A 14571-nucleotide genomic window follows, 5' to 3' on the forward strand; every position below is an offset into this window, starting at 1 on the left:
AGTTGAACTTGTTTCTAAATCAATATCAAGCGTAGCATTAGTTCTGGCAGGTCACGTTAGTCAAGTTCGCATCAGCTGACTCTCAGCTGATCCCCATCTACCTATAGGAATACGACACCTATCTAAGCATTCATATATAAGGTCCCTCAGTATTATAACTGTATGCTAATTGTCAATCATCTTTGAAGATAGTGGTCCTGACAGAAATAAATTTTGCACTGCCTTCATAAGCAATTGTGCACACCATTCTGCACACAGGCCAAATGTACCATTAGCATGGACACTACACAAAAACTATAGAGATGTGAACAGTATATAAACAATTACATATTGCCATGAGCACAGCCCTTCTCCCATAGTCTTTTTCACAGATGAGAAGGTGCATTTAATTTGCATTGATTGTGGCTGTTAAAAATATAACTTCTGGGTAAGAGAACATTCAGCATTTTTATTTAAAAAAACTATCCTGAAAATTCAGCTATGAAAGTTTTGTTCCTATTTACGGGCCAATAACATGTTTTTTTTTTTCACCTATCTAGTCAATATTCAATAAATACAAATAAATACCTTAAAAATGCAATTCATATATTTATATGCATCCTAGCATGTTTGTAATTTACAGTGTAATTTTATTAATTTAATTTAAATTTTTTCATTTTAATATATTATTTTTAATTAATTACAATTCATAGCCAAATCAAAACCATGTGGTGTGACAAACATGCAGAAAAAGACATACTGCTGACAACAGGAAATGGTGTCATAGAGATAATTATCTAATATAATTATTAGATCATATATATTTTAGAGTCGTTACATTTTTTAAAATGGTATACCATATGAAATCAGCATGAATACAAAGAGAATTTGGCACTTTTAAAACTTAATTAAAAAATTGTTTACATTTACCCTTACACATTTTCCACAGATCAGTGACATCATACATCTGGTACACACCACTGATAAAACAAAAAGTAGAGAAGAAACTTCAGGAAACTACTTGACATCATCTTTAAGTAAACGTACGGACTCACTCACCTGCTTGATACCAAGTCGATAAGCCATGATACGGTCGACCGCATTGGGATTCATTTGAGTCCACTGGAGTTTAAAGCCGTAGACGCGAGGTTTGTTCTGCCACAGAACGCTGTAGGTGTCATAGTAGAACTCGGGCGCATAGGCTTTCCCTGAAACAAAACAAATACACATTTCAGTCACATTCAATCTCATAATATTAAACAAACAGTTCAGACAGATGTACAGATGTGAAGATTTCTGTAGTTTGTTTTAGATAAAAGTTGGAGATTTCTCTTTCCTTCAGTCATGGAGCCTGATACTTTATCACAAATATCCTTTTATTTATCACTAAATATATTTAGGGTGTCGGATAAATCATTTCAACAAAAAGAAAACTACACGGTTTTGCATCAAGTCCTGTCTGTCTGCAGAATGAAATTAAAAAAGAACAAATACATTATTTGCAGAGAACACATGCTTTCAACATAAATTCATGAAATGAAAATATACTCCATTTTATGTCTAAAATAGCTGTTGTTACAGTACATTTCAAAAGAAGCACAATAAATCTAACCAAAAAGCTAAAAAAATAATAATAATACTAACAATGTGGTTAAGTGGTTGAAAGGTTATGTGTTCGAATCCTGGAGCATGTTATTATAAAGATAATTTTGTTGTTTCTAAAATAAAATAATCGACTTTATGACCAGTTTTAGAAGGCAGAATAAAGCCATAAAGAATTCTGTAAAGTTAATTTTTTTTTTCTAAAAATTTTCACGGTTCTACAGATTATTCTTTCTGTCAGACAGGCCACTCCGTCCAGAAGCTCACCTCTCGACAGAAAAATTTTAAATGCCCAAGTCTTTAGAAACATCTTGGAGGGTTATATTGAGAAGAGCGAGGAAAGGTGGCGGTAGGGAAAATTTCCTGATGTCTGCAGGTCAGGGATAAAGGCTGTCACCAGCACTTATTTTATCCCCAGCTTATTAAGAGGGAAAAATCTAGAGCCAATGCTAATGGGTCCATCGAGTTTACTCTGCTTAAGGCTTAGGGATAAATTTGACTCCTCTGGGAATCAAAGCTTGAGGGAAGGTGGAAAGAAAAAGCAGGAGCATCATAAACACATGGCTCTTAAATCAGCCTAATATGGAGAAAGACAGTACTGCAGCTGTCACTTAGCAGAGAGGCAAAAGAAACCCAGAGGCTCCTGAGGCCAAGATTTCTAAGAGTGAGTCCACTATGCTCTATAATGGAAATGTACACATGCTTTAAAGTGCAAACCTTTGATTCATTAGATTTAGGGTTGGATCAATACTAAAATTCAGCACTAAACTAGTATCAAGGTACTTCAGTATCTAACTAGATACTAAACTTATAACTTATGCAACTAATAAACAGCCTCGGACAACTGAAGAAATGAAATTTGTCTTAGAATAAAATTAATTTGACGTCAATAACTTAATAATTCAGCTGTTAATAATCTGATTGTTTAAGTTAACATATTCACACATTCACGTTCTTATTAAGGAAGAACAACAAAATAATGGTTAGGCTAATTGTTGGGTGAGACAATTAATTTGGATAACAAACATTTTCGGCACTGGCATACAATGTATACCCTCAATGCTCCTTAAAACTTACACTAACCACCACTAATCCTTGATATACATGTGTTTATTTGTGTATATAGACACTACTGTGTAGATTTGAGCTTCAAAGACAAGCAAGAGACCTCTGGGACGTGAATACTTGTCAAATTGAAGCTGGTTCCTGGTGTTTGTCAAACACATAACAGCACTGTCACGACATTTGCCTCTCAACCAGTGGGGAGGTCTTAGTACTAACCCATCATCCACTGGACCACTATCCCCACATCTCAACCAACTCTTCCAAAAGAATATAAAAATACTGTATATATTATTTTTATCTTTGACAAAAAAAATTTGAACCATTTGCATTAAACTAACAAATTCGACTATTTGATTACACTTCACCCTTGAAAACGTTCCCCATGGAACACTAAAGTAGTTATTAAAAATGTCAAATCTGCTCTTTTACATAAAATAAAAGTCCATGATCACTTTTTGTTTGGTTTATTAATGCAATTAAGGCCCTTTTACACCAAATGTTTTGTGAAAAAGCTAAATTAATCATCAGAAAATGTTCTATTCTATTCACACAGAGAGTAAAATGAATAAACATCAGGCAAAGCAAATTCTCCCAGTGAGGTTAAATCCATAAATTGTATTCATTTTAATATATAAATACAAATAATTCATCAAATCATTTTGAGGACTTTCTATTCTGTGTAGAAAGTGTTAAGAGTGCAGAACCTGACTATTTTTGATTTTTTTCATATATAATTATATTTTACTATGAGTATAAACCAAGCTATTTTTTCTTATCTTAAAAAAGGTACATGTGTTAAACAATTAAATTAATCAATGATTAATAAGGTTATGTGAATCTCTTGACAGCCCTGGTTTTTATTGAATAAAAAGATACACTACTATTCAAAAGCAGGGGGTTATTTTGAACTTTCTATTTATCAAAGAATCTTGGAAAAAAGGATCACTATTTCCACAGAAATACTGAGCAGAACAAATATTTTCAATATTGATAAAAATCTAAAAAGTTTCATGTGCACCAAATTAGCATATCAGAATGATTTCTGAAATATCATGTGACATTAAAGACTGGAGTAATGGCTGCTGAAAATTCAGCTTTGCCATCACATCATACCATCACATCATATTTTTGATCAAATAAATACAGCCTTGGTGAGCATAACTTTTTTCAAAAACATTACAAAATCTTACTGAACCCAAATTTTTGCAATGATGTATAGATGTTGCAAACAAATGTTGATGGAGCAAATAAATATGGCAAAATGCACACAATAGAGACAAAAAGAATACCCACAGCAATACACTGCATTTCTGTCTGTGGTTCAAAAGGTTCATGAACTCAAATCATTTACATTTGCTGTGAAAGGGCCTTTAGGTCAGGATCTGAAACCAGGTAAGCTCATGTGCAAAACCAAAACTCCACCACTACAGTATCACACTTCATCTGTACACTGACAACTTCTTAGTTGTTTTTCTTTGGCTGTCTTCGTTTTGCCTAAGGCACAAGTGAGCCAGGACAACACTGGTGCCCCTTTTTGAAAATAGGTGCATGATGCTCCTGCAGGGCCTTCTCTCAACTTCCTGAACTTTCTGCTGTATTAATTGGTAACCCCTGTTGGGTTTGCATTGCCCAGTGCTGCGTACATCGGAAGTGAATGTTGAGACTGAGAAAATGCAAGCTTTATCTTCGAACAGTTGTGCACATTGCTCTGACAAAGTGAAATGTCAACTTGATGTATTGGCCATTTGTTCAATTGTCACGCAAAACCCCGTGGCCATGTGACATTCGGTGGCTTCGCCTTCGTTTGCTTGAATTTGTCAGGTTTCCTTCACGATACAACATCAGGGGAGCTTAACCTCCAATAAACCAGACTCGATGTGGGATTTTCTGGCTTGTGCTCTTTTAACGCCCAGACATTTAAAAACCCATATGATGACAACGATAAATGAGAGCTTCAAGCTCGTGCAGCATGTTCCTGCATCACAGCGAGCAGAGGCTCATCATAGATGCATGGTTTGTGCAAAATAATGGCCTTCAGCATGTCCTACAGAAGTGCACGGAGGAGAGAGAGAGAATGAGAGAGAGAGAGATGCGGATACAAGGAGAGTGGATATGAGTGATATAATCCTCTTTTATGCCTGCTGAACAGAGCAGGAAATTGTCAATGCAAATTAAATGATTAGGGGTGAACATCTCCAAGAATAACCTATGCATCAGAAAGCAGGTAGCTCATCTCTCTCTCTCTCTCTCTCTCTCTCTCTCTCCCCCACATCCTCCTCTGGTCCAGGATGCCTCATCAACCAGCTGGGATTTCAGCCATGAATATTCAACAGCAGGGAGGGCAAAAATACAAGCTAGCAGTTCCCATTTCTAAACACGAGTGTCTGGTGCAGTAGCAGGCATGAGATCAGGCTACTTATGTGGTGGCACGAAATCAAAGAGAAACTGCTCCACCGTTTGAACCAAATGTTCCAGGTGACACGGTATACTGAATTTATCTGTGCCAAAACTTGAAGGAAAAGCAAGTGTGGCTTTTGAATCACTAGTGAAGTGTTTAATGCTAGTAATGTATCCGCACAGTTTAATTTATTCCATTGTTAAGCGCTTGTTAAGCGATGAGATTAGCATTACATGTTATTAACGACTGCACATATAATGTGAAATATGCATAAATAAGAAAATATTTGCTGGACAAAATCAACATCTGCTTAATGGACAGTTAAAAAAATAACAACAGGGTACTTTAGTAATGTTTCTACATCATTAAATGTGATAACAAAAATCTGTCATGAGTTCCACTTGCCTATGATGAACAATTTTGAATCAGGAACCAACTGTTACGTATCCGGTCCATGAACTTCCGTCTGCTAGCCATCAGAGGTCACCCTTTCCATTTTCATTGACTCTCGCACTACACACTGTTGCATATCACCCCGGACTACATATCCCATCAGCCATTGCACTGATTGCACACAGCACTTATTGCACACAGCACTGATTGCACACAGCTGTTTCATATCACTCACTCACTATTTAACACTCAATCTCACTCCTTTCTAACTGCCGAGTATTGTATGCGCTTATCGCCAGCAGTGATAGCTACTCTACAGAGCCCTCATTAGCTTCCTAGCCTAGCCTGCTTTAATAAAGCTTGCACATGGATCCGCATGTCTCACGTATTGTCAGCCCCGTAACACCAACATACTGTAAAATGGTGATTCTCAACCGGTTTTGTTTCAGGACATTGCACATCAAATGGCGACCCAACATAGAACCAAAATGTTTTAATGTACAATTAAGCATTGAGCACAAGAGGGAAAAATTGCTGATTTGCTCTGTCTTGCTCTGAATATCACAGCAATGATAATATCCAGCCCATTATTCAATGTGACATTCCATTTATCATGATGTGACATTCATCATTTCAAAAAACAAGAGATGCGTCCCAATTCTTATACTTATGTATTCTGCACCATTTTGTGTGATAAAATATGACTAGTTTGTCAAAACGAAAAAATTTCAAAAAGAAGTACTTCTAAAAAACTAGAGATGCACCGTTTGCAAATTTCTTGGCCGATTCCGATTTCCGATTTTTTGTTAGTGTGATCTGCCGATACCGATTTTTGCCGATTCCGATTTTCTTTCTAAGAACTATAATTGACAGCATATACAAACAAAAATCTACTTTTCTTCAATGCAAAGTTTTATTATCATAAAAATACACAAGTAAAAAATCAGTAATACAATAAGAACAAATAAAAAAATGGCAAACAACAGCACAAATAAATGCAACAGAATAAAGAGAGCTATGAAACTAAGTTTTTCAGGTTAAGTAAGTTTTTATTCAGGTAAAAAATACTACAGAACTTTAGTAAGATTAATGCTTACCAGAGCAGAAATGGATTTTCTTAACCCGCTGGTTTCGAGCGTTTGGTATAAGCGAAACCAGCGGGAATGACTAAAATAATGCGCAATACAAGCACTATTTAACCGGAGCGAATGAGACGTGTGTGAGAGAAGAGCTATGAAACTAAGTTTTTCAGGTAAGTAAGTTTTTATTCAGGTAAGAAATACTACAGAAATTAAAGTAATCAAATGTAAAATAACACAAAGACTGACCGACCGATCACAGATCCGGGCCGATCATGAGGAAAATTGGCTGATTCCGATCCCTGGCCGATCGATCGATGCATCTCTATAAAAAACCCAGATGATACACTAACTACATTTAACCAGAAAACAAAGTATGGAATGTTAGACACTTCAGGGGAGGGGCTATTAGACTCTGGTGGTAGATGACAAAATAATCTTCTGTAATTCATTCACTTGACCAGGACTGGGCAACTTCGGTCCTGGAGGGCCACTGTCCCGCAGAGTTTAGCTCCAACCCTAATCAAACGCACCTGTCTGTAGCTTTCTAGTGATCTTGAAGACATTGATTAGCTTGTTCAGTTGTGTTTGATTAGGGTTGGAGCTAAACTCTGCAGGACAGTGGCCCTCCAGAACCGAAGTTGCCCAGCCCTGCACTAGACGGTAGAGTACATAGTGCAAAACGCACAGTGCGTTTTTTGGGACACAACTAAAAAGTTAACAGAGCAATTTAAATTGCAGATGCAATATTACCAATTATTTTGTCCAGTTTTGCCCCAATGACAAAATAAAGTCCCAAACAAAGCCAAAGCAGAACCATTTCAAGTCTCTGAGCAACATAGTACTGCCATTTTCTCCCTGAATGAATCACTGGCTTTGAACAAATCATTTAAGGGAATGATTCAATGACTCAATCATTAAGACAGTTAACTTGTTTTGTTCCTGAATGAACCACAGTTTTTGAACAAATCATATAAGTGAATGATTCAATGACTCACTCATTAAGACAGTTAACTTGTTTCATTCCTGAATGAATGAGAGCTTCTGAACAAATTGATTGAGTGAAAGATTCAACAATTCAATCTTAAAGAGTCACTTGTTACATTCCTGAATGAATCACACTGGTTGAGTCATTCAATGACTCACTCATAAAGACAGTTGTTTGTCGACAGCTACTGGTGTAACAATGTAACCTGCCTTTTCCTAACTACACACAATTATATTGCAAATAAATTCATTTAAGTTGCACATGTCATTTAATTATCTTACCTGTGACAAGGAAAGTACATCGGCCAGCTCCTGCTTCGTTTTTGATGTCACAAGTATACGCGCCGTAGCCCTCGCGGTTGAGGGCCCTTACGTGGTATTCCGTCTCATCCCGAGTATCCAACTGGCCCACTGTCAGCAGTCTGGTGCCCAGCTTCCATTCATAATCCAGTACTTTTGAGGGGTGGGCACGTAAGACCCTGCAGCTCAGTGAGAATGGCCGGCCAAGACCCTGCCTGATCTCTGTATACACCGGCTCCACCGTGGGAGGATCTGAAAAAGGACGCACATTCTCATCAGACACAAATCACGTATTTACACCGGTGTCTACCCGAGTCAATAAAACCAATGCAATTGAGAAACCTGGTAATTTGGAGAGATGAGAAATAAAACAGTGTTAAAATAAAGATTCATTCACAAAATCAACACTGTTTATGGTATAGTGGCCCGTGAGTGACAGGAACCACAAAAGTTGCTTCTCAAAGATTTCTCAAAAACCACAAAAGCAGTCATTTAGTTTGTGTTTTTGTACTACTGCTGTACAGACATCACAGATGGATTTGAAAGTTTTATACTCACTGCGATACAGCAGCAAAAAAGGAAAAAATGCTGACTCATCCGCTCATAAGACAGTGACCTGCCATGAATCAGTGATTCATGGTGTTGCGAGCCAACGCGCGCACATACACCATGATGCACACCATCAGAGAGCACAGCCTCGGGAGAGCATCATCAAATGTAACATGATGTCCTCAGAAGGGCGCCGGCATCTGCACAGCGTTTGCACTTTTTCTGTCTGATTTGGAGAATCTTCCTGTTACTGTAGTGCACAGCACTTCTATTAATGTCCGCTGAGAGTCATGCGCTCTTACAGAAAGAGCTTGATGCACAGAATTCACACAACACATTCCGCTTTTACTTCTCCATCACATACATACTACACCACCTCTGTGTAAGCTGCAATACGTATTTATAATTTGGACATTTTCAGTGGCCCCAAAAGGTTAAAGTTAATGAATGAAAATGTCATTCATAATGGTTGCTACGGCCCTTCTATCTTCCCAAAAGAATGAATTTGACAATTTTTCTTGAAATTTTACATCAATTTCATACATCATCTGTATGGTTATCTAGGATGTCTTCAGTAGATGAATGGAACAGTATAGGCAATACAGAGATGCGGTCCAGTAATTCAAACTATTCACACTTCACTGTGTGCTACACAAAGTGCCCCTCCATTTCAAACCCACAGTGGCAATAATTTGCAGCATGCTCATCTCAGTCCAATTTCCCATACTCACATAGAACAGCACATATTTTCCCCTGTCTAAAAGTGCTGGAAATCAAAAAGGAAAGTAAACTTACTGTACCAGACATAGACTGAATCTATGCTTCTTATAGTTTTAAAGACACTAAAATGAATTTAGTAGACAAAGTCTACTAGTGCACTTAAACTTTTTTATTATTATTACTGTTTGTTTTTTTTTGATGAGGACAGTGAATCGGAGAGTGAAGGAAAAGCATATGGCAAGGCTGTTGGAAAGGTAGTCCAGATTATTCCGGCTCATGAAGTTGGTAGAGAAAATGACATCTGATCCGAACACAGTTTGCTGATTTAATGTGTAAATAGTAGTAACAAAGAATAAGCATGTCCAAACTGTTATTGTATATAAAAATGAGGCATGCACTCTAAATGGATTTTTATACACATAATACATTACTGCATGCTATACACACTATAAAAAACAATTTGTTGAGTCAACTTAAAAAACATTGTTACCCCGCTGCCTTAAATTTATTGTTATCTTAATTTTTTTTGGTGTGATGCAGTTGTTTCAACTTGCGTTTTTGAGTTGAATCAACAGTTATACTAGTTCATTCAACTTTCACATTAGTTGAGGGCCAATAAACTTAAATGTTCTTGTTGTCTGGACAGTTTATAAAAAAAATTGTTTTGTTTACCAAAAAAAAAAAAAAATTAAATAATAATAATAATAATAAGTTGAAATTGTTCCTTGTCAGATGTTCTTGCTTCCACTGAAACACAAGAAATCATACTGATGGACATGATCATTAGATTTTACACAAGCTTATTTACTTGTGATTTACAGCAAAAAAAGGCAAACATACCAAATAGTCAGAAAATTGTCAGTTAATCTTTTTATACAAGCTAACAATAAAAATTGTAATGACAAAAATAAATAAAATGGTTATTATATGGTTAACTTATGGTTAAGGCTATTTACACTAGCTCCACCCACAAACGTGTGATTGGGATGGTCAACACTATAAAAGACGGCAGCCAAACATCAGCTCCAGTGGCGTAGATGGTAAATCACGTATCACAGTCTTTTTGACGCGATCGACCCGGGTTCGAATCTGCCTTTTACCAAGCTTTTTTTTCTCCCTTTTCAAATCTCATATCACATCTGAAAGGCATTTTTTAAAAATAAAAATTAAGGAAATAATCAAAAAGTTGAAAATAAAGTATCGGGTAGGGTTAGGGTAGGTGTAGGGAGGGTTTTATTGTACCAATAAGGTGGCATCCATTTAATAATTAAAATGATAATTTACACTCAATACGTTATTATTGCATACTGTTTTATAATGTACTACAATACTGAAGTGCAAATAATTGCCACTATTTGCAACAAGTAGTATACTTGATAGTAGGTGTAAATAGCATCTATTGCTATTTGCACTTAGTGTAAATAGCCTCTGTCGCTATTTACACTTAGTGCAAATAGCCGCTGCCATATTGTTTTGGGAGTCTCCTACAATAGGTTTATATGCATGGAAGCTCAAAAAATGCTTTCATTTTCTCAAAAAATGCATTTAAAATCACTTAATTTTCCAACAATTCTCAAAGGATTAGTTCGAAGCAGTTCTGAGTTTCAGTCTCTCTAAAACCCTCCTTTCCGTGAGCCTACTCTGCTCTGATTGGTCAGATGGCCCCGTCTGTTGTGATTGGTCTACCATGTAGAGCACATGTGAGAAACGATATGCCCATTGCCATAGCTCCAGATTTTGAACGCTCGATAGAAAATATAAAAATCTATTATTTATCATACTTACAGTCATGGCCAAAAGTTTTGGCAGCGACATAAATTTTGTGTTTTGCAAAGTTTGCTGCTTAAGCTGTTGTGGTGTTCATTCACATTGTTTCTAGATTATTGTGTAGAGTGATCAGCAGTGTTGGGTAAGTTACTCAAAAAAAGTAATTGATTACAAATTACTTATTACTACTTGAAAATTGTAATTTGTTTACATTACTGATTACTGCATGTAAAAAGTAATCGGATTACTAATTACATTACTTTGAAAACATATCAAACCTAAAAAAATACACTTCAAAGTGAAAATTGTAGTTCTTTCAGTAATTTAATATTGACTGAAAAATATTACAAAGGTATGAAAACAGCAACTTGAATTAAAGATTTAATCCATTTCTAAAACTTAACATTCTTAGTATAAACCTGCCCAACAATGAAAAATGTATCTTTAAATGTGCCGATATACAGTGTTTTATATACTGTATAACATTGCTTGCTGAGTGTAGGGTATATGTGTATGCTGGCTTAACTGTGTGAGCATTAAAGACAGAAAAAACCTTAATAAATGGAAAACGTTTCTGATAACATTTGAAAACAGTATTGATGAACATACAGTGCATATTTGAATGCTAAACATGAATCTTGCTTCTTTGTTTACGGAGGTGATGTGGGCGTTTACAGGTTCGCGCGTCTCACGTGGATGATCACCGTATGAATATGCCTATGTGCGTGGGCGTGAGGACATTACAGATAATGAGCTCAGACGGGAAAGACTGGACCTCGCATTGGTTTCATACGGATTACTTCATCAGAGAATATTTGTTTTAGATAGGACTTACTTCATTTAAAAGTAGACACTTCAAGCTTTCCATAGATATGTTTCTCATGTCTGTGTGTGAAGTATTCACTGAGTTTGGGTTCATTTTAGTGACGCGTTTCAGAAAGAAGTTCGCGGAGACTGATATTGACTTTAATCAAATTATACAAATTTAAAATGTAATGCGTTACATTACTGCGTTACCAGAAAAAGTAATTAGATTACAGTAACAGTTATACCCAACTCTGGTGATCAGATGCATTTTAAATAATTGCTAAAAGCTTCATTGGCCAAAAAAATGAACTTTTCACAAAAAACAAAACAAAACAAATTTCACTTTTTTTGATCTTGACACAAAATGACCAGCTAACATTAATTGACTAATCATATCAACAGCACATGTGAAAGTGTGAATGTGTACTAGTCAGGTGAAATCACTATCATACCAATTAGATTGTAAGAGCAGACTGATTGCTATAAAAGGAGGGAAGAAGCGCTTCCAATCATTGTGTTCTTGTTAGCAATGGTTACCTCCAAAGAAACACGTGCAGCCATCATCGCTTTGCATCAAAATGGCCTCACATGCAAGGAAATTGCTACAAAGAATATTGCACCTGAAAGAACCATTTACCGGATCATCAAGAACTTCAAGGAGAGAGGTTTGACTGCAGTGAAGAAGTCTTCAGGACGTCCCAGAGTGTCCTGCAAGCACCAGGACTGTCTCCTCCTGAGGAGCCAGCTACGGAATTGTGTCACCAGCAGTGCAGAGCTTGCTCAGGAATGGCAGCAGGTTGGTGTGAGAGCATCTGCACGCACAGTGAGGCCAAGACTTTTGGACAACGGCCTGGTATCAAGAAGGGCAGCAAAGAAGTCCCTTCTCGTTAAGAACAGACTAAAATTCTGCAGGAAGTACAAGGATTGGACTGGTACAAAGTTATTTTCTCTGATTAAGCTCCCTTCTGACTGTTTGGGACATCTGGAAAATCAATTGTTCGGAGAAGAAAAGGTGAACGCTACCATGAGTCCTGTGTTGTGCCAACAGTGAAGTGTCCTGAGACCATCCATATGTGTGGGGTTGCTTTTCAACCAAGGGAGTGGGCTCTCTCATAATTCTGCCCAAAAACAAATAAAGGATGGTATCAAAGCATCCTACAAGAGCGACTACTTCCAACGATCCATGAGCAATTTGGTGATGATCCCTGCATTTTCCAGCAGGATGGAGCACCATGTCACAAAGCAAGAGTAATAAAGAAGTGGCTTGAAGATCAAAAGCCTCAAAAGGCGAGTGGACAAGCAGAAGCCCACAAATTGTGATCAATTCCGAGAACTAATAAGTCAAGAACGGATCGCCATCTGTCAGGATTTGGCCCAGAAGCTAATATCTAGCATGCCAGAGCGAATTGCAGAGGTCATGAAGAACAAGGGTCAACACTGTAAATATTGACTCATTTTATTTATATAAATATATATTATTTATTTCTTTATTTTTTGCCAAAAAAATACTTTAAAACTTATATGCTTATCATTGTTTTTCAGTATACCATAGAAACATGTGGAAAATAATCTACTAATACTGAAGCAGCAAACTTTGCAAAACACAATTTATGTCACTTCTAAAACTTTTGGCCATGACCGTACATGTTGTGATTTAGTGGAGCCAGCTGGTCCAAATAAACTGGTTACTGAGCCATCTTTCAAGTGCAAGCGTTTTGTGAATTCCGCGTTGAACTCCCCAAGATTAGAGAAGCAGTCTTCAGTAAAAAGACGGGAACACAAAAAAAGATTGGGGTTGTACTGCTGTGGTACAGTGGAAAAAATGAATTTTAACCACTGATTCTTTGCAGCAACTTTCGGAAACGAAAATTTACTTTCGCAGCGTAGGACACAGCATTTTCTTGACAATGTTAACCACACAAACAAGCTACAAAGTTTGAGGGTGGGTTAAGTTGTTTGCGGCCGGCCAACGTAGAAAATAGGCAGACATTTATGCAAATGTGTTACTATGTGTTACTAAATGGCATAATAATAGGGGCACTTTAAATAATAATAAAAGCGCAAAATGTGAGCATTTTCTCTAGTGTTCACACAGTAAAAGAAAAAAGCTCTATGCTTTCTGTTTTTTTAAATAAACATCATTTTTAAAGAATGAGAGAAGGAAAAAGAGAGAGAATAAGTGGACTGAAGCATGTATTATGAAATAACAAGAATAAGCTTTAGCAATCATGACATTTAGAGAAAAGCTTTCTAAAAACTCGAGATGCACCGATCGATCGGCCAGGGATCGGAATCGGCTGATTTTCCTCATGATCGCCCCGGATCGGTGATCGGCCGGTCAGTCTCACTTCTTTCCGATTTCGAGCCGATCCGTTTTGTTACCAGCGGCACAGGCAATAACGTCAGCCGCGCATTCTCGCTCTCTTCTCTCCGACGACCCCTTCTCTCTCACACACGTCTCATTCGCTCCGGTTAAATAATGCTTGTATTGCGCATTATTTTAGTCATTCCCGCAGGCTTTGCGCTTACACCAAAAGCGCGCGCACCACCACTGATCTATATTAGTGGAGTGCATAAGACGCACTCAGTCTCAAACAGCTTGTGAGCCACAAATACCAAAATGAGTGGCAAACTGCGCTAAAACTTTAACATACAAAATAATGTCAAAAGGCCCGTCTTGGCCAGTATCCAGTTAAACACAGTCAGTTTTGGAACGTTAAATAGTTGAGAAAGAGAACGCATGTTGTGTAACAGTATATTGGGTCCGTGGATAAACTCTTAAAGGGACCGCAGTCCAATATTCCTGCTGCTGTCTGTCATGTTAAAGGAGTCATATGATGCAGCTAAAAAGAACAGTATTTGGTGTAATGAAATGTGTTTATGCGGTTTAAGGTTCAAAAAACACATTATTTTCCACATACTGTA

General features: G+C 37.1%; 1 protein-coding gene across 1 annotated transcript in view; it reads right to left on the minus strand.

Annotated features, from left to right (window-relative positions):
- The window catches only part of LOC107733163 (MAM domain-containing glycosylphosphatidylinositol anchor protein 2-like), a 187528-nt gene that overhangs the window by 40453 nt on the left and 132504 nt on the right, over window positions 1-14571 (minus strand). The window contains exons 9-10 of the mRNA XM_016544695.1: window positions 7786-8055; window positions 1039-1187 (exon numbers count right to left, since the gene is read on the minus strand). Of these exons, the coding sequence (XP_016400181.1) occupies window positions 1039-1187; window positions 7786-8055 (419 nt within the window). The remainder of the gene's footprint in view (window positions 1-1038; window positions 1188-7785; window positions 8056-14571) is intronic.

This window comes from Sinocyclocheilus rhinocerous, unplaced genomic scaffold (genome assembly GCF_001515625.1).
Source record: "Sinocyclocheilus rhinocerous isolate Xijiao unplaced genomic scaffold, SAMN03320098_v1.1 scaffold8, whole genome shotgun sequence".
NCBI lineage: Eukaryota > Metazoa > Chordata > Actinopteri > Cypriniformes > Cyprinidae > Sinocyclocheilus > Sinocyclocheilus rhinocerous.